This window comes from Paroedura picta, chromosome 4 (genome assembly GCF_049243985.1).
Source record: "Paroedura picta isolate Pp20150507F chromosome 4, Ppicta_v3.0, whole genome shotgun sequence".
Lineage (NCBI taxonomy): Eukaryota > Metazoa > Chordata > Lepidosauria > Squamata > Gekkonidae > Paroedura > Paroedura picta.
In genome coordinates, this window is record NC_135372.1 from 53,500,702 (window position 1) to 53,521,675 (window position 20,974).

The window sequence follows — 20,974 nt, forward strand, 5'->3', positions numbered from 1 at the left end:
CTGCAATCAAATCCCAGTGAATCCTGTTAACAAAAAGAAGTTGAAGGCAATGTGTTATCAGGTCTCCATCTTAACTGGTAGAACAAAAAGAATATTGCTTTTTAAAAAATTCTCTTTTAAAATGTTGCATTATCCTCAGAAACTTATTGTGTAAGAATTTTGGTCTTAAAATTGCAAGTAGAATGAAGAAGAAGAGTTGGTTCTTATATGCCGCTTTTCCCTACCTGAAGGAGGCTCAAAGCGGCTTACAGTCGCCTTCCCTTTCCTCTCCCCACAACAGGCAACCTGTGGGGTGGGTGAGGCTGAGAGAGCCCTGATATCACTGCCCGGACAGAACAGCTTTATCAGTGCCGTGGCGAGCCCAAGGTCACCCAGCTGGTTGCATGTGGAAGAGTGCAGAATCTAACCCGGCTTGCCAGATTAGAAGTCCGCACTCCTACCCACTACACCAAACTGGCTCTCAAGTGTGCATGACTACTCGATTGAATTACCTGTAGTTGTTTTTGAAACTGGGTTTGATTGTTTTTTGTTTTTTCCCCAGGGGGATCCAGGTCCTCAGGGTACCTCTGGAAAAGATGGACCACCAGGACTTCGTGGTTTCCCAGGAGAAAGAGGATTACCAGGGGCTCAGGTATCATATTACGCCCACAGCACCTTAACTGCTGTGGAAACCTTTCTTGTGCACAGTACTTTATGAAAACCAAGCACTTATTCATTCATTCATTTATTTAATTCATTCATTTATTTATGACACACCCTTTTCCCCAGTTGGGTCCCAAGCAGGTTACGTCATTATCCTCTCCTCCGTCTTATCCTCATAACAACAACCCTGTAAAGTGGGTTACACTAAGAGCATGTAACTGGTCCAAGGTCACCCCTCGAGCTTCAAAGGAAGCACTCTTGTTGTTCTCTATCCCCCTGCACTAGGGATTTCATCTACCATTGAAAAATCCATACAGATGCTATCATTACAATATAATATAAATTATAATAAAGTGAGGACCCAATGAGAGAGAGCTTATGACCACAAGCTGGGCAGGGGGTGGGTGGGTGGGAACTAGAACGTTTGTATCACCATCTTTTAAGGTCTTAATGTTAATGTTTATTGTTTAAGGGGATTTTAGGGATTCTACTGTTTTTATTGTGAACTGCCAAGAGTTCAAATAGAGAGTGGCAGTATATAAATCTGAAAATAAATGAATATAAATAAATATTTCTACTGGGTGCCCTGAGCTGCTGTCTAGTGAATCCCTTTACTTTGCATGTCCTTTGAGTATGTGTGGCTGAGCACTCAGCTGGATCCCACTTTTCCATCCAGTTTTTCTAAGGCATGTCAGGCTGACTGATAGGGATTAGAGAATGAATGTTGAGTGGAAATTACAGTGTCATATTAGGACTGAGGAGACACAGCTTCAAATACTCACTCTGCCAGAAAAATCTGTTGGACTGTTTCCACACTGGGAATTTTGCTGCCCTGGCTTCCATGTGAGGGCACAAATCTGGGGCAGATGAGCTGCACTGGGCCAAATGTTCCCATGTGGGAGCAGGAAGAGGCAGGGCAACCTGCCCTGACTCAAACCCCAGCATGTAGACCAATGTGAAGCCTCCAGTGCAGAAATGGTCTTGGTGACTTCAGCCCATTCACTTTCCTTACAGGGCTGTGGTGAGGATCAGATGTACAGGGGAGAACTATATAAACATGAGCTCTATGCATCAGAGAGAAATGTGAAAGATCATTTGACATTGTGGGGTGGGGGGCATTGTTTCTCTGATCAAAGTCTAACATCCTTTGAATCTCACAAGCTGCTTTTTTAAGTAGCTTGTGGAATGGATTGTTGCTGTAGAAATTAAAGTTCTGCTCAGTACAAGGACATCCATCCCTCTTTTGTGCCTCTTGGTTGGGACTGAACTCAGTTATGAGTTCTCTCCATCTATTCCACCAGGCCTGAGAAGCTGTGACCCATCAAGAAAAGGAACTTGATGAACCCTTTTGCTACATGTCTGGAAATGCAGAAGTAGGGATGGATTAGCCAAGGATGGATTGAAAAAAACTGCCAAGCAGCCTGCGGGACAGTTCAAGGGCTGATAAGCTGCATTCAGCTTTATGAAATCAAGCTATGCAAACTTTATAAAAGCTTCCATTGAGATAAAAAGTTTTCTTTTGTTTTCCCTTCACACCGCTAAGGACTGAATAGCCAACATCTCAGAGTGCACATCTTAAACATCCATTTTCTGTGGATACAATTGCTTTTAAAGCAATTGAGCAATCTCCGTAACTTCTTGTGCAGATTCACTTTTTGGTGAAAAATTAGTAACTTCTGCTTTCCCCCCCAGGGTGCATCTGGCCTGAAAGGAGGAGAAGGTCCACAAGGCCCCCCTGGTCCAGTTGTAAGTATAATTAATATACTTAAAGGAGAAAAGGGGTTTTCATGGGGAAAATATTAGTACTGTTATGGGTATGTGCCCTTGTGAACAGTACACAAATGTATGTCATTCAAATCCATCAATAAATGTTTCCTGGTAATTATGGGAACTAATGAATCCAAAAACATCAGAGACTATAAACATGAATGTATTGGCCTATCTGAAACCTGTTGTTATCAACAGAGGGCAAATTCTCTTTTCTCGTTATACTATTAGCAGGCTGGGAAAAAAACAGCCTGTAGTGACAAGAACTGGAATACGGTCTGTAAAGAATATTGTGACATTCTATTCAGTTTTGCTGTCCTTCAGAAACACATGGGGATTAGATTATACAAGTAGGAACCCGTGATACTTCTTTTGGGAGGGAGGGGTTGAATCCTAAACCTCACTGCTGCTGATTCCCCACTTTCCCCTCCATTCAGCTCTGGGGGGAGGGAGACTCAAGGGAAGGAATCTCCCCCCAACCAATTCCAAGCCTCTCCCCAAAAAAGAATTGAGCTTGGTGTCCTCCATTGCTGTAGCTAGGCTCAGTGTGTCCGCCATCCTCCCCAACCATGGCTGCTGACCTCTGCTTTTAGTTTCAAAACAAGACCATCTTTTTACATTCAGCAAGGGCTTAGGCGCAGACCTCTTATTCATGTGGCTGCCACTAGAAATAATTCAACCTGTGCTGAGTTCCAATCCTGGAAGTATGTTACACCAATTTATGTAGAACTTTGCATTCTTTGGCAGCAGTCATATTACCCACTCATTGTCTGGATTGTAACTCAGACCAGGATGGATTTTGTTCATCAGCTGTTACAGCTGAGCATTAGCTGCCTTGGCTCATGAAAAAGTCTATTCTGGTGTATGTCATGTTCTGTTGCTGAACACACACAAGCTCTTGTGGCTTTTGTATATTGAATCTAATCTTTGTTCTATCAAGGTCAATGCAGTCTACTCTGCTGGCCGTGGTTCTCCAGGGTCTCAGGCAGAAGCTTTTCACATAACCCAGCATGAGATCCTGTTTGACAGCAGATGTCAGAGACCAAATCTTCTGTATGCAAAACAAATGCTCTGCCACTAAGCCTAAAGCCCCTCCCCTGCTGTTGCATTGCAGTTAATAGAACATCTCCCCTCAGTGCTGGTTCAGAAGAAGTAGGTGAAGTTGCAATATGTCAGAGATTGTACCCAGATAACACAGGATGAGGAAGGGGAAGCAAGAAATTACTTCAGCTGAATTGTATGGAATTCCATGTCTTCAGTCCTTCCAGAGTTTGCCCCAAAGCTGAGCTGCATGCAGTGAAAATCACAAAGTGCAACTCATACTGAATTGAATTACTTTTAACTGCAAGTAGGAGATCACAAACTTGAATGCTCCTATAAATAACTCCCCCACAATAAAAGGGGACACATGAGGGGGAAGAATTTTATGCTGACCTTCTCTAGTGACTCCTCGACCACAGTCCGATGTTCCATAATATTGCGGAAGTCTCTTTACACCAAAGCTTAGCTTTTAGTCCTTTCATCCTCTGAATATCTATAAAGGGCCTGCTGGCTGGAAGTCCAGCTTCAGGTTTTATTGTTTGTTTTCTGTTTGGGGCCACGTCTGTCTGACTCTGAAATCGTATACATTTTGAATAAGAACTCTGAAAACAAGCGAGCTCTAGCCTCTGTGGGATGAGAATGTAATTGCCATGAAATTTAATTCTCACTCTCTGGGAATCCTAATCAAAGCAAAGCAGCATTAATCCTTTGCTATGCTTTTCAGTCATGCCACGTTAATATTGAAGGCCTCCCCTCCTGCCATCCTCTTTGTGACTTGGACATTTGAGGCATGCCATTGATTATAATAGAGAGAGAGAAATAACACGGAAATATAGAGCAAAAAACCCCCACTTTTTGATTATTAGTATATTTCTAAAAGAAGAGTGCATTAAACTGGCAGCTAAAATGAACCTTCTAAGCCCCAAGGGCTAAAGTACACACTTTTTGAGTAACTTTTTGAGTTCAGGCTATACTTTGCAGTATTTATAAAGCATTTGGCAGTCATCAGGGAAGCAAGTATTTACAATTGAGTATTTCACTAGCAGATATTATTTTACTCGTTATATTAACAAACTCGTTATATTAACAGGTATCGTAATTGTCATATAAAATATGTAATAAGACAAATCAAGGTGACATCAGTTAGGTCTTACGTTTCCGGAGCCTAATATCTAATGGCAAAAATTTTGCCTGTGGGTTATATCAGGATCCTAATTGGAAAGAAAAGTGAGATATTGTGTTTACTGGAGTAGCCATTCCATTTAATTGTGAATACATTCAGGTCTTTGGCCTGGATAGCATCATATGTAGGGCAGTATAGGAAAGCATGTTGTATAGCTTCTATGCATATAGCTTGCTTGTATGCACAGCAGCTACATGCATATGGGATTTTCTGGCTGATGGTCACATGGCTGATGGTCACATATTGCATCTAGTAAACATAAAGGCCCTGCTAGATTATGTGGTGAAATTCTCCAAAAGAGTGACGAGCAGGTTTTTCTGACTGCTTCATTAAGAGCTTGGAATTCAATAACTAGAATTCTGTATTATGTAATTTTATATTCTGATATTGCCAAGGTCGGCAAAATATTTCAATTTTTTGCTCAACAAAGTTTAACCATTTATAGGACTGGTATCCAGTGATCATTAGGAGGGTAAAGCTAATAGTCTCATCTACCTTTTCCCTTGGTATACATCATATACATCCTGACCAGCAACTCATTTTTAATAGTGCTACATTTGAAATGAGCAAGTATTTAATGGTCAGGAACATTATCTGTGCCCTTTAAGAGCCTATCCACATGTTAAACAGATCATGCTTAAACAGATCATGCTCCAACCCTCTTGCAGGCAAGTATCACAGCATAATATTTAGCAACTGCTGAGGTAATTTTCTGATCCTTGTCCACAAGGAAAAACAAGTTTTCTGTTGGAAGAACTACTTAAGAACAACCACTTAAGTTGGAAGAAGTCTACTTAGACCAGGGGAAGACTTTAAGCTTTGCTGAATGGAGGGGTGGGATAGATAAGATCCATCCAATTGTTGGGAGGCTCCACATATCTTCTATCATAGATGAGTGTGGTCTCTCACTGGAAAAATTAAAACATAATCTTTTAAGGGTGCTTCTATTTTGATCATCTGCTTTAGAACTACAGTAATTTTTCCATCTTTTTGTTCCAGGGTTCACCAGGTGAACGTGGCCCAGCAGGAACAGCTGGTCCCATTGGTTTGCCAGGCCGTCCAGGCCCCCAAGGTCCCCCTGGTCCAGCAGGAGAAAAGGGAGCTCCGGTGAGTAATTCTGAAAAAATAGTGCAAAACACAGAAGTTATTACAGAAGTTATTACTTTTCCTAGCCAATAATGTTAGCTCTTCACACTCGACTACCTTTCTATTGCATATGTGCCTAGCATACATGTTGTACTCCCTTTCTATTTACAATAAGAGTACCACAGAAATTTAATTAAACTGAATGACATCTTGGCACACTTTATCAAGCCCTAAGGCCTAAGGAGAGGGGTTAAGCAAAGCTGATCATTATGAGCACAATAGTGGCCACCTTGGATTAGAAAATGTTTTGTCAAACTGCAACATTGATTTAAAGGTACTGCCCCAATACTTTATATTACGGAGTACTCCTTTATTTCTCATTTTCTTTCATTATTCTTATCCTCTGTGATCTTTTAATTCCAATATTTCCCAGATATAGGGAACAAAGCTTCTGTTGTTTTTCATCAGAGGTTTTGCAAGATAACTTCAATTTTACATTGATGCATGTTATTTTTATCGGTATTCTGTATAATAGTCAACAAGCTAGGGGTCCACACAGAATCATGGGGGAGAAAGGTTGGGACTTTTCTCCCCTCCCCAATATTCCAGTTGTGAGACCTCACCAGTAACCGTTATCTACTCACCTGTCCCTGAACCACAGCAGTCTAGCACTACAGCACAATGTACTGAGGTTGGTTTGCTCAACTACCTTCAACATTCTGTGCCACGTGCCTGTCAATGGACATAAAATAAAGCAATTTTCTCTATGATCACTGGTCCAGCAATTATTTTATTTTAATTTCCTTATAAATGTACATTTCCCACTAATGTTCCTTCACATGTTCCAAGTTTTATTATTAATAAAATGCTTCTGTGTTAACATTATGAAACAATAGGAGGAGGAGTTTTGTATCCTGCTTTTTACTCCCCAAAGGAGTCTCAAAGCAGCCTTCAATTGCCTACTCATCCTCTCCCCAATAGGTGTCATTTGCTGGGGTGGGGTACAGACCATCCTTGATGCTTAAAGATTACTTCCAAACCTGTTGGAAATTTAAACAGGCAATATTAGTATAGGCCTCAAAGCTGAAAATCTGGTTGATTATATAGAAACATCCTTTGCCTTGATTTTGAATTGAGTGTTAGCCACATATGGTCAAATTCAATTCTATCCAACTAGTATACATTGGTTTATTTTAACAGGTTAAATTGAACCGAATTAAATATTCAGCCTTAAAGAGCCAGGGGTTCTTTAATGATGGCCTGCAAACAAAATTTAAATGGTCTGTTTTTCTCTCTCATGTATTGAATTTTAGTTTTTTTGTCTGCTTCATCATTAATGCAAACTGCTTGTTACCTCTAACCTTGAGCTTCTTATAGAGAGCAGCTAAACTTTGAAAGATAATGATTACTAAAAACATGTTGGCTTGTATCCAACAACAAGCACAAGTACATTGGAGCTTGCAAATTGGGTTTCTCCCTGCTCTGTGTACTGTAGCACCATCCACAAGATTCATGGAAACCCCAGGAATAGTGCTGAGCCCAATATGGGGCTCTTCAGTGAAAAAATTGGCAGGACTCCCTCCCTCCAATGGCTGGTATCCTAGCTATGGCAGAAAGGTACCATCTGTACACAGCCCGTGGCGCCACGGGCGCCACGGACTGTATAAAGGAGTAAGGATATACTGTATAAAGGATGTTTGGAAGCAGTGACAGAATGGTTCGAGCAGAGTCGCCTGAAACTCAACCCCTCCAAGACGGAGGTCCTGTGGCTGGGACGTAGGGGGCAGGACCAGGAAGCGCGCTTACCCACCCTGGCAGGGACGCAACTCACCATCACGTCCCAGGCCAGGAACTTGGGTGTGGCCATTGATGCCTCCCTGACTTTGGAGGCGCAGGTCAAAAAAGTAGCGGGCCAGGCGTTTTTCCACCTTCGCCAGGCCCGACTATTAGCGCCCTATCTGTCCCCCGAACACTTAGCCACAGTGATCCATGCAACAGTCACCTCCAGAATAGATTTCTGTAACTCGCTCTACGCGGGCCTTCCCTTGTCCTTGATCCGGAAACTTCAGCTAGTGCAAAACGCAGCTGCTAGGGTCCTTACTGGCACATCTTGGAGGGCCCACATCCAGCCAGTGCTGAGGCAGCTGCACTGGTTGCCAATTGCTGCCCGGATCCGGTTCAAGGTTCTGGTTCTAACCTTCAAGGCTTTACGCGAGTTGGGACCCACATACCTGAGGGACCGCCTATCGCCCTATGCCCCTCGCAGGGCCTTGCGCTCTGCGGGTGAAAACCTGTTGGTCGTTCCCGGCCCTAGGGAAGCACGCCTGGCCTCGACCAGGGCCAGGGCCTTTTCGGTCCTGGCCCCGACCTGGTGGAATGAGCTCCCGGGAGAGCTGCGGGCCCTGCGGGATCTTTCAACATTCCGCAGGGCCTGCAAGACGGAGCTCTTCCGCCAGGTTTATGGTTGAGGCCGGGGCTGATAATAGATCTATGCCTCCCCCGGGGACTCGGGTTCTGGACCCGAAGCAAAACATCATCAGGACCTCCTCTCCACCCGCTAGTAGTGGGAGGGAGGGGGGGAGTTGAGCTGCCATTCTTGCCATGCCGGCAATATTGGCAATGTTATTATTGTTTTATGGGGTTTTAATGGGGAATTGCGATATTGTTACCCGCCACGAGCCGCAAGGGAGTGGCGGGCTATAAATCTAATAATAATAATAATAATAATAATAATAATAATAATAATAATAATAATAATAATAATAATAGTAAGGGGTAGTGGGGAGGAGTTAGGGCGGGACCGGTCCGGGATAAAAACTCGGAGAGGCCAATCAGGAGCCGCAAAGCGGCTCCTGATTGTCCCCTCCAAGTGTCCATCCCGCTCCAAGTGTCCATCCCGCTCCAAGTGTCCATCCCGCGCTTTGCGCGGCTCCCCATTCCCTGCTTCACTCGCACAGCGACAGGTGAGCGCTTTGGGGGCCGTTCGCCGTTTGGGGAGGGTGGGAGTGGTGGGAGCCGGCCTTCTCTCGGCCTCCGGAGCGCCCTCGCGGCAGCGAGGGCGCTCCGGAGGCCGAGAGAACGCCGTTCGCCGCTGGGGGAGGGTGGGGGTGGTGGGAGCCGGCCTTCTCTCGGCCTCCGGAGGCCGAGAGAACGCCGTTCGCCACTGGGGGAGGGTGGGGGTGGTGGGAGCCGGCCTTCTGTCGGCCCCGGCAGCGGCCTCGCCCGGCGAGCCCGCTCCCGGGGCCGACAGGATGCCGTGGGAGCCTTTGGGGAGGGTGGGGGGGCGGGAGCCTCCTTTCCCAGCCCCCCTTTTCCCTCCGGCTTCTGCCGGGGCTGAGCTCTCCCTCGCAACCGCGAGGGAGATCTCCGCCCCGACAGAAGCCTCCTTTCCCAGCCCCCCTATTCCCTCCGGCTTCTGCCGGGGCTGAGCTCTCCCACGCAACCGCGAGGGAGATCTCCGCCCCGACAGAAGCCTCCTTTCCCAGCCCCCCTTTTCCCTCCGGCTTCTGCCGGGGACGGGCTCTCCCCCCCAGCCCATCTAGCGCCCATTTTATTGCAAATTAAAATGGGCTTGAAATCTAGTTAAATATAAGCTATTTATTTATTTGTATAAATAATTAGCTAAAAGGTACTCATGCTTTGATATTAAATTGATCAGCAAAATTGACTCAGCAAGATAATCTTTTAAAATGTTTGTTTCACTGAAATTTCCCCATGTGTGCACCGTTGTCCCCAATACATTAGTTATGCTAGCCCCATACACACAACCCGTCTCCCCTCCCATGATCACTGGCTTGTGAGCATAACATCTGTGCACAGAGAAAGTGTCTGCTTGTAAACTCCTTTCCTGTGATCAGCAACACTTGGAAAGGAGTATCCCAGGTCACAGAGAGGGAACATGCATGCAGAAACTTCTTGTGCATATAGGTACATGCTCATGAGCCAGCATTTACACAGCATACACATGCCTGCCCTTGCTCCATGCATATTCAGTCCATACACAGAGGGGTTGTATGTAGAGGACACCTATATTAACTACAATGATATTAACAGCATACAGATCCTTCAATATAATGTCAGAAATTATATTGTTCATGTGATTTTTTTTCTTTTCCTCCTTTGTTATATTTTCATTTCAGTTTCTTATCTTGAATAGGGTGTTGTTATCTGTATTTTCATTTCTGTTTTCTGTTTGTTATCTATAATGGGGGGGACTTATTGAAGTGCTGACAAGCAGACAATGGCTTCTGGAACAAGTTAAGCTGTTTTGCAATGTAAAGTTCTGAGTTTTGTAATTTATATGTATGAGGCCTTATCGTGACTGAGCAAGCAACTAGGAAGGAAGTTCTTAGAAAACTTGAATGATGTGACTTTGAAGCTGCCAAAGCAAATCAGTGAGCTCAGTCTTCAGAAGGCTTAAGGAGTAAAGCCATAAGAAGAACCACAAATAATCCCATTGCAGCAAACTGCAGCTCTGTTCTCTCCAGCTTTGTTTATTGCAGCCAATCACATAGAGTGTTAGAACAGAGTCTGACAAACACATGTGATAACCTCCAGCAGCGGTTGTGTGGCTGCTAGTATTTAAATGGTGTTTTGCCAGTGAGAAGAGAGTCATAGTCTCTGCTTAGAGGCCTGACCCTCCACAGATCATATTTGGGAGAGGTGCAAGTAAAATTAGGTGTTCATGTTTTCAGATTCTAGGGCAGGCCTTCTCAACCAGGGTTTCTTGAAACCCTGGGATTTCTTGACAGTCCAGGAAGGGTTTCTCGAATGGGTGGGAGTTAATCAATTTGGTATTTTTTTAAAGTTGTTAAACATTCATCACAAGCAACCATATAGCAAATATGAATATTGCAATGTAGTTCCACAGAAAGGGCATAGGACCTAGTTGTCAAGGCTCTAGTCACAATGCCATCCTAATTTCATTAACATTATCTCTTCCATGCTGTACTTTCCTAACTGGAGCCCTGATTATTCTACCAGAAGTGAAGATGGGTCTGTACAACTTGTGAGCCACAAAACCCAGTGTAGTCCACCAGCCGTGTATCACGACCCTCCAAGGACTCAGACCTCCTGCCTTTGCCGACTGTTTAGGAATACAAAAATGAGAAGGAGGGCAAGCTAGCCAGTGCTTGGCAAGGTTCAACTTCATGGGTCACAATGTTTACAGCCCTGGCCTAAGGCATCTATCACATGTGCATTGTGGCATTTCAGACAATAGCAACATATGGTCTCTCAGCCCCACAAACAAAATTGCTACTAGTTTCTAAATGTGCTCATGTTATTTATATGTGTGTAGGTTTACTTCCAAGCCCATTGACCAATGGATTTAGTAGGATGTGGCTCTGTTGAGCAGGGCACTACTAGTCTCCGGGATCCAATCACACACTGCTAAACTGTTTCCACAACATATACAGAAATTTGGTGTTCATGTACTACAACTCACCCTGCTTACTAGATGTTGAAAATTGTTCACTTTATGCCACTTTCTCAAAACCTAGGAGACAAAGTCACCCTCATGGAGAAGATTTGCTATTGAAGGCAGAAATGAATAAGCCACATGAAACAACCACATCCCTTCCCGCTCTTTAACAACCCCCTAATGGCATGGTGAAGTGGAAGAATGAAATTCCTAGTCCCCACATCCCGCATCTTCTCTTGTGAAATAAAAGCTGGTCCTTTTTAGTGGATGTGGTCATATTTTCACTAGCCTACACAATACCCTTGGAGATATATCATATTTGGTTCTGTTTTCAAATAATTGGTCACTCACTGTGTTTAACAGACAGTGCTTGCTTAAGGCCAAAAACTGAGCCCAACAGCACCATCTTTAAGGTGCCATTGGACTCAAATTTTGTCCTGCTACTACAGACCTACATGGCTACCCACTTGACCCTTTCTTAAGGCCAATTAGAGAATTCCTTGAGTTGAGCTTTGACCCAGATCTCTGTTCATTATTTAGTCTACCAGACCACCTTCACCTGGCATTTGTTTGTGCTTGACAGGCTTGATAAGTGCATTTGCATGAATTCATAGTGTTCTGCACTGTTGGTACTTCACTTGTGATAGAATTAATACTATTTTGTCATCCATAACAGGGTGAGAAAGGCCCTCAAGGCCCAGCTGGACGTGATGGTGTACAGGGTCCTGTGGGTCTTCCTGGTCCTGCAGGTCCTGCTGGATCTCCTGGGGAAGATGGCGACAAGGTCAGTTGCTGTCAATTGTAATTGTATATCTGTCCAATGAGCTTTATGGTTGCTTGCAAAACTTCAGGGAAGAAGTGGGATTAATGGGATTCCATAAAAGGCTAACAGAATTATTGTGGCATAATATTCTGAGGGCTGAAGCCCATATGGTAAGATATTTTAAAAGCTGGGGATATTTTTATACCTTGCTTTTTGCTACTTGAAGGAGCCTAAAAGTGGCTTACAATCGCCTACTCTTCTTCTTCCCACAATAGACACCCTGTGAAGTAGGTGAGGCTGAGAGAGCTCTAAGAGCACTGTGAGTGGCCCAAGGTCACCCAGCTTGCTGCATGTGGAGGAGTGTTTTAAGGAGGAGATATTTTAAGTATTATCTTCAGTTGGATACAGGGGAACACATGCATAAAGGTTCAGAAACCCACAAAGTACAAGACATCACAGTAGAACTGTCACATTTTTATGTAAAATCTAAAACTATAAAAGATAGAAACAGAAGATCTCCTTCACAAAAGCTATCACTACGATAATGTTATATTTTATTAAATAAGATATGGAAAATGTGATGCACAAAGCACTGGTGATGGGAGAGGTGTTAGAAAATTACTGCGGTATATGGGGAAGGGTTAAGCACTTCCCCTCAGAGCCCCTCCTTTCCTCTGTGAATTCTTTGCTTTACACGTCAGTGACATAAAACAAGGTTGAGAAACTCAGGTTTTCCTCCTCTGGTTGCCCTACAAATAAGATGTGTTGTAAAACTGAAGGAATGCATTAACTCAGTCTTGTTATACACTCTCTTTTCGGTTGCTTATAATCTGAATTGCAGAGAAGTAAGAAGCTGCCCTTTGGTTGATCACAATTAGATTCACTGCACACTGAAGGAGACATGGGGGGAAAGCTAGTTTCCTTCATTTAAAATCCAATTAAAGAGTGTTTCAACATGAGGCCATGTTGTGCTTTCAGCCATAGCAGTCAATACCAGTACTAACCTGTCATAGCAAAATGTGATTGATCAGGACAAAATTGCCTCCCTTAGGCCTTCGCTCGTAAAATGGGGGCATAAGGCAGAGAGAATAATAAGGTAGCATTTAAAGATACTTCAGCAGTAACCCCAGTTAAATGAAAAGCAGGCCCTTCTAAAGAAGAAATGTTACACTTTTTTTTCCTTTTCTTTTACAGGGTGAAATTGGCGAGCCAGGTCAGAAGGGAAGCAAAGGTGACAAGGGAGAAAATGTAAGTGCTTTTTCCCCTTTTTAAACCTCTCCTACACTCTTTCTTTTTGATTCCTCTACAGTATTGCTTTTTCGTTCTTATTGCTTGGGCATGAATGAAAACATGTATCAAAAGCTAATGTGCTGACCAGGCAGGAAGGAGGACCGTGTTGTGCACAGCCATTCGCATTTCAGATCAAGAAAAGAAAGAACCAAAGTAGGGGCTGGTGTTACTTTCCAATACTGTTCCATGGCAGACTTATGTATTTAGAACTGAACAGCTGGAGATGCATTTTATTCCACAAAGCCACTCACTGAACATAATAACATTTTTAAAAAGCTTGCTGGGCCTGACTGTCTCGTTCAGCATACAGCAGTCAACCAGTTGCCCTGGCAGTTCAAACCAATGGGACATAGAGGCTGAGGCCCTCCCCTGTTGCTGCTGCTGCCGCTGCCTCCCCACACTGTTACTCAGATCTTTGCTCTCTCTGAAGCTAGAGGCTACCTTCAGTCACCATGCCTGGTAGCCAGTGAAGTACCCCTCCTCCATCAAGCTCATCTCACGTTAAAGCTATCCATGCTTGTGGCCATCACTGATTTCACTGGCAGGGTAATGACTAATAAAGAAGTATTTCTGTCTGTCTGTTCTGGACCCAGTTCTCAACAATTTCGTTGTGTGTCCCCAAGTTATAACATTATGGAGAAGGGGGGAAGCCACTATCCGCTTTCTCTACCCCATGAATAACTCTATAAATGCCTGTCATGGCTCCCCTTTGTCATGTTTTTTGTCTGGACTGAAAGTCACAGACACTACCCTAATGGGAAAAGTGCTCCAAATACCTAATCATCTTGGTTGCCTTCCTTTGTACAGTTTCAAACTCTTCAGCACCATTTTTTGAGATACATTGATGAGAACTGCATACAATATTCCAAATGAGGACTTAGCATAGCTTTATACAAGGGCATAACAATGCTGGCAATTTTATTTTCAACCCTTTTCCTATTACTGTCATGGAGTTTGCCTTTGTCACTGCTGCCGCATACTGGATTGACATTGTCATAAAGCCTTCCACTATAACAGCAAGATCTCAGTCTTGGCCAGTCAGGCGCCATCAGCATATATTTACAATTAGGAAATCTTTTTGTTCCAGTGTGTTTTGTTTTTCACGTATCCGCATTGAATTTCAATTGCTCCATTGTTGTTCACTTACCCAGTTTAGAGAGATCTTCCTGTAGCTCTTCACAGTGTTCTTTGGCTTTCACCATCTTGGATAATGTAGTATTGTCTGAAAACTTGGCTTTTACACTGCATAAAATCATTCATGAACAAATTAAATAGCACTGGGCCAAATACCAATAGTTGAGAGACCCCATTGCCGTCCATAGCAAGCGTTCTCCATGCCTTTAACCAACTTTTAATCTATAAGAGGACTCATCAACAGCATTTTGGGGGTCCAAGGATATGATGTCTACCATATTCACAAGCTTGTTTACCTGCTCAAGGAAATCCAAGAGACATTCCTTTACAGATTTGCTGATCTTCACTATGCAGATTTTGTTCCTCAATGTGCTTTATAATTCTCAGTTTTTATTAATCCATCCACAACAGGCTCACTGGCCTGTAATTTCATGGAAACCCTCTAGACACCTATTTAAAAATTGGGGTGACATTTGCTATTTTCCAGTCCTCTGGCAAGGAGGCCTGTTTTAGCAATGTCATGTCTACTTGTTAATCGTTTTTTTTTTTTTAAATCTCATTTGATTTCTTTAAGAACCCTTGGGGATGTGTCATCTGGACCTTTAGACTTATTGGTTTTCACTTTGCCTAGTAGTCATAGAACTTCATCACCTCAGTTTGTCAGTTCTTCAGACAGACTTCTAAAAAAAGTATCTCTAGTATAGATACTTGCTACACATTTTCCCCAGTGAAGACACATGCAAATACTTAAGTTGTTCTGCCATTTGCCCATCTGCCATTTATTTATTTATTTTGTCCAAAGGCCCAATCACGTCCCTCGCTGGCTTCCACTTTTGATATATTTGAAGAAATGCCTATTATTTTTATTACTAGCTTCAAAGCTCGTTCCTAAGAATGGGCCTTGAAAGGGTCCCTTCCCCTGGCCCCTGGCCAGGCAGCTTAAAGTGGCCTTGGGCGGCAGTTCACAGCCAGATCAAGTGGGGCGTGTGGGGGCTGGGAATCTCGTTAACAGGGCCGGGACAGAGCTCCTTTGCAGTCAGCTAGTCAGCTCCCTAGCAGTCCTTAATGAGCAATCAGCAGGCCCAGCCTAGCAGGCCAAGAGGCTCGTTAGGAGGCCCTCCAGCATGACCCTTTGCCCAGGGCCTCTCCCCTTACCTGCTGCTGGCTCCAGGCACTGAGGCATCTGAGAGCAAAGAGGCTAGAGTCTGGAGGGCGGGAGCTACAGGGTCAGGGCCAATCAGGGCAAAGCTGGCTGCACCCTGATTGACCCTATTCCAACTTGGACAGCCGGACACGTCCCACCCCCTAGGCTGTTTCATAAATATATAGAGGAACAACACTGGATAAGGATATAAGGCCATCTACTCCTCAAGATGACTGCCTTTTGCTCACCTTATTGTCAACTTGCATTTGTTTTGCCAGAACCTGTCCTCCTTTATGGTCACCCTGATGGAAGAAATTTTCCATTGACTGGCAAAATGTCAGGGGCCAATCATTACATGACTCAGATCTTTGGCAAATAACACGGTCGCGGCTTTATTATAAAAGTTGGCACAAACTCCCTCCAGTTAGAGAGTTAGAAGGGCATGAAACATGTGCCAGCCCTGCAGCTGACTGGCTGCATATTGTTGGATAACAGGGTATCCACCTCCTCCCAGCTGGGAGGGCAAGTCCCTTGCCCATGGAATCCATACTATGAGGAGGCAGCCTGTGATGGTCCCTGGGTGCCCACCTCATTCGGCCACCACATTTGCCTCCCCAGCCGGGTCGCCCGCACTTCTTACCAGGCCAATCTCTTATTGAGACCCCTCCGCCACATGGTTCCAGTATGCAGACTGGAACCCATCACAAAGTCTCATGCTCATGCCCACCTCAAACCAAAGCTGTGACATAGATCAAAACCTATTTTTACAATCCAAATAATGGGTTGGCGGTTGGGATGCTGTCCAGTGAGGTCGGCGGTGGAGAGGACGGGCGGCTGCACATGACACCTTATAAAGGCCCCACGAGCCCATCCACGCCACTGTTGTGCATGCCGCTGTGTCCATGCACACAGTCGGGCACTGCGAGTCACTTCATAGCAGCCCCGCATTATGCAGCATCAATGGCAGCCCTGTTATTCGCGGCCACTTTCTCTTGAAAATAAGCCTTTTTGTCTTTTATAATTTCCTTGACAGATTAACAATGCAGGAATTTTTTTAGACTGGATAGTATTCAAGTATGCATTCTCTGGGCCTGATTTACTGTAGTCTTAAATAGCTCCCAGACATCATAGGGCGATTTGACTCTTTCAAGTCTCCCTTTTAACTTCCTTCTGGCTAGTCCCCTCATTTTAGCAAAGCTCGCTCTTTTGAAATCAAAGGTGGTTCCCTTGGACTTTGGGGCCAACTGTCTGCTTTCCCATCAGTAGCATACAGGCATCTGTACCCCATTTATCTTTCTAAGGATTCTTGCCTCCCTTGGCCCTAGGATTTCCTCACCTGGCCTTTCTTTACTGTGCTATTCTTATTCTCATTTTTAGCCCTCTCCCATGAATATTTCTCAATAATTTAGCACCTTGGGATAGCTCCTTCTGAACTGAAAGCTCTCCAGTTTGTTGGCTTTCCTTCAAAATGTTAGTTGTAAAAGTGTTGTGCCACCTTTTTGATATTAAGTGGTTAAGCACTAGGCAAAAGTAAACAACAAGGAATTCTCAGTTATGAGACAGGTGCATTCAGGCATCCTTGTAGTAGCCTATAAAAATCTAAAAGAGGGATAGTGTAGAGTATCTCTGTCCTTTACAGATTTTGAAAATGATTTTTTTCCATTGAGGGAAAATGTCAACAAATTATTTTTATCATACTTGATATTCAAGTTGTAATTATATGTATTTATTTATTAGATTTTTTAATCCCACCGCTCTCAACTGTGCTGGCTCGCAGGGGCTGGTAAGGTTACCAAGGGTCAGATAATATTGCCCTTGGCCTTATGTGGGTTAGATACAGGCACTGCCTAAATAGTGATTCTTACTGGTGAATATTAACCAGATGCAGATGGGATTGTCATTGTCATCTTGGGTTTTTATGACACATTTTGGATGTTGCTGTTACTTCCACACATACATACCCCCTTGGACACACCCCTTAATATGGTGGTGGAGGGAATCTGTGCATGTCAGCAAAGTGTACTATAAGGAGTTTAGATTCTATCAAGAGTTGTTCCACATAGGGGCTAGTAACTCGGTGGGACCAACTGATTGGCACTCCTGGTTCCTCAGCACACAGGCTGGACTGGGATTCTTCACGTCAGTTGGGTTGCTTGATGTCTGGATCCTGTTCTGTTTTGTGTCAAATCAAATACTCTGAATGTTGTGGCCTATTTTGCTCCAGTCCTTTGTGTTTACTTTTGTAATGTTGTATTTTTCTTCCCTTGCTCAGTGCTCTGAATTACCCTTGGGAACCCCATTATGCTACGACAGTAACTTGAGGGGGAGGTGGAATCGCAGTAGCATGAGTGAAAGGGATAAAGACAGATACAGGAAGTAAGAAAGGAGTGAGAAAGTAAGAAAGTGGTAAGAGAAGGAGAACAGAGGGGAGGCAGCAAAGGTGGAGGGAATTGTATGGATATCCCTTCAAATTTTTTCTGGGCGTCTGCTTGTCAAGCAGTCTTCAAAACAATAGAGAAGAATTGTATCCCATTTTAGTAGACAATGAACAATATAACACCCACCCTATTTGTTAAAACAGCATAAACCATTGTTTTTTTCTAAATGACTTCCTGGCCCAATTTTCTAAGGAAGGGCCTGTGTTTCACCATGTGATGCTGTCAATGTAGCATTTAACAGTGCATTTCTAAGCACTAGGGACGCCAATCCCCAAGTGGGATCTTCCCTGCCCCAAATCCCACCCATTCCCAGCTCCACCCCCAACATCCCCAGGTATTGCGCAACCCAGACCTGTCCATCCTACTAAGCACAATTACAATCTTTTAATTGCACCAGTTGGCTTAGAAGGGTGTAATGGGGTTCAAGATTGCACTGTTAAATCAGTTAAATATATATATATATATATATATATATATATATATATATATATATATATATATATATATATATATATATATATATATATATATATATATATATATATATATATATATATATATATATATATATATATATATATATATATATATTTAGTTGAGAAAAGTATAGTTCACACCATAATTCTGTTTGAATGGAATTCCACCTTTAAATATCCTGAAATATTGCAAATGTAATTACCTTTGATAAATGTCAGTTTTAAATTTATTGTAGACAACGAGGTCTAAGACTTTGGGAGGTGAACAAATAACGCTTGACTGCTCAGAATGTAAAAGACATTGGACTCTCAGCACCATCTCTTCAAAGAAATGTAGGGATGCTTATTAGACCTGAATAATGCAAAATGTCTTCTTGCGGATCTATTGTTCATCTGACTTCAGATGCCAACATTACCTTCTTTTTTTTTCAGGGTCCCCCTGGACCACCAGGTCTTCAAGGTCCTGTCGGTGCTCCTGGTATAGCTGTAAGTATCCCACATATGCATAAAAAATGAGTGCCTTTCCTGAACGCTCATTAATTGTACCAAAACTTCAGTGATAATTTATACAGCTTAACGTGGAGAAGATTTTACATTATATCCTCAAGGCATCTGTGTCTATACCATTCTATGCCTTCTTCAGGCTCCAGTCTTAGGCCAGTGCTCTGCTGCATCAGTGTTATAAAACTATAGCAATTCAAAGAAATGACCCATAATTAAACACTTGGGTAATGCTTCCATGCTCTGACCTGGATGGCCTAGCTTCCCCCAGGGAACCCAGCCACAGCAAAAAGGTTCTGCTGGGGGGGGGGGGCAGCAACTGGGGGGTTATTTTACAGAAAGGTGGGAGTGCATGAGAATGCAATCCCACCTTCCTACAAAATAGCAAAACAAAACCCCATTTGACCTCATGGCGGCATGAAATGCCATGGAGCCAACTGGAGCATGTTTGGTCCCCTCCCAGCCACCATATCACAGGGAAGAGCTGGGGCTTCCTAGCTGGCTCTTCTTATGGGCACAGGCCTAGCCCGGCCTGGCCGCCAATGGCAGAGGCGGTAAAGTGGGCCAGGTTGGTGGCAACATTGTGCCGAAGCAGGGATTAGTCCTGCTGCCACCAGCCCTTCCTTCCCATGCATAATTGATCAGAGGCAGGCAATGGCCAATTACCTCTGAATGTCTCTTGCCTTGAAATTCCCTGAGAAGTGTGTGCATAAGTCAGTCGTTACTTGATTTATTATATTATATGATGGAGGGGAAGCTTCCATCAGTTAATTACAATGTGTATTATTAGATCTTATGCAAGCAGGACGGATGTTTTTGTGGTATGAAGTGAGCCCACTGAAAAGCATTGAGTTTGAGGGGCTTTGAATGATGTGGCATTATGTTCATTTGTGGTACTAAGATATTAATATCTGGCTTATGCATGCAAGTTTGTTTGCAAAATTTTGAACATCCACATACAAGCCTGATCAAGGAGCAAGTGTTTGTGAGGTGTGTGATTGTTCCTTATGTTAAGAATTGATTTCCTGTTTGTGTTTAGCATCAAGATCTATTTGCTTTACATGTCCATGTGTCACTTTTGCATCAAAGTAACAAGGGCACCCAGAATTTCAAGATAGTAGTAGAGTATTCAACTTCCAATTGTCTCTCCAACATTTCTTTTTGGTCTCTATAGTAATATATGTGCAGTGAACTCACAAAGGGATAAATGTTCTCCATGTCAGGTACTCACTTTGTTGTCTTTCCAGTCTTGTAGTATATAAGTACTAGGCTGACAATGCCATCCTAAGAATAATTTCTTGGGTGTAAGCACCATTAAGTTGACCTCCTTAGGCTTGCAAGCCTTTGGATGTGCCTTCATGTATTGAGAATTGTGTCTTTCAATCTACTAGGGGGGTGATGGAGAGTCTGGCCCAAGAGGACAGCAAGGGATGTTTGGGCAGAAAGGTGATGAAGGTCCACGAGGCTTCCCAGGTCCTCCAGGACCCATTGGGCTCCAGGTAAGTCTTTCCTTTGTCTCTCTCCCTTCTGCTCACCCTTCCTCGTGAAATGAAAGGAAGATTTTCAATCAATTAAAGCTTGATTCAGCAACAACCAAAAGGTTTGTAAAATTAGTATTTCTTTACTTACTTATCTACTTAATTACTTCATTTAAAGCTTGCCTTTCTTGCTGAGACTCAAGGGAGATTACAGAGTATAAAAATCCATTCAAACAAACAGCAAAGACCTCTGATAAACAATGCAGTAAGGCTAGGCTTACGGAACTCAAACCCACCCAAACAAAAAACTGCTGAAAGCATGACACACTATAATACAGAAAGTGGATTATAAAGATAGAAGACAAAAAAAAAGGAAGACAACACTACGTATTTATGTGCTAGCTCAAGGTGTTTGTAGTTCATATATTTACTCATAGGTAAAGTTGTTCACCTCTTCTTCATTCTGCCTGCTTCCCAGAATCCCCCTTTACAGTCATGGTCAGTTGTCTCTTCTCTCCCTCCCCCCTTGCATAGGTTGCTTCAGCCTTATTATCTCCTCGCTTCGCTAGTATCCTAAAGGTTGCTGAGGCATCACTGAAAGGGCCATGG

The 20,974-nt window shown here is 43.4% G+C and overlaps 1 protein-coding gene across 4 annotated transcripts in view; it reads left to right on the forward strand.

Annotated features, from left to right (window-relative positions):
• The window catches only part of COL11A1 (collagen type XI alpha 1 chain), a 272,666-nt gene that overhangs the window by 194,645 nt on the left and 57,047 nt on the right, over positions 1-20,974 (forward strand). For all 4 annotated transcript variants that reach the window (XM_077332842.1, XM_077332844.1, XM_077332843.1 and 1 more), the window contains 7 exons: positions 542-631; positions 2,335-2,388; positions 5,633-5,740; positions 11,818-11,925; positions 13,099-13,152; positions 18,819-18,872; positions 20,279-20,386. In XM_077332842.1, the coding sequence (XP_077188957.1) occupies positions 542-631; positions 2,335-2,388; positions 5,633-5,740; positions 11,818-11,925; positions 13,099-13,152; positions 18,819-18,872; positions 20,279-20,386 (576 nt within the window). The remainder of the gene's footprint in view (positions 1-541; positions 632-2,334; positions 2,389-5,632; positions 5,741-11,817; positions 11,926-13,098; positions 13,153-18,818; positions 18,873-20,278; positions 20,387-20,974) is intronic.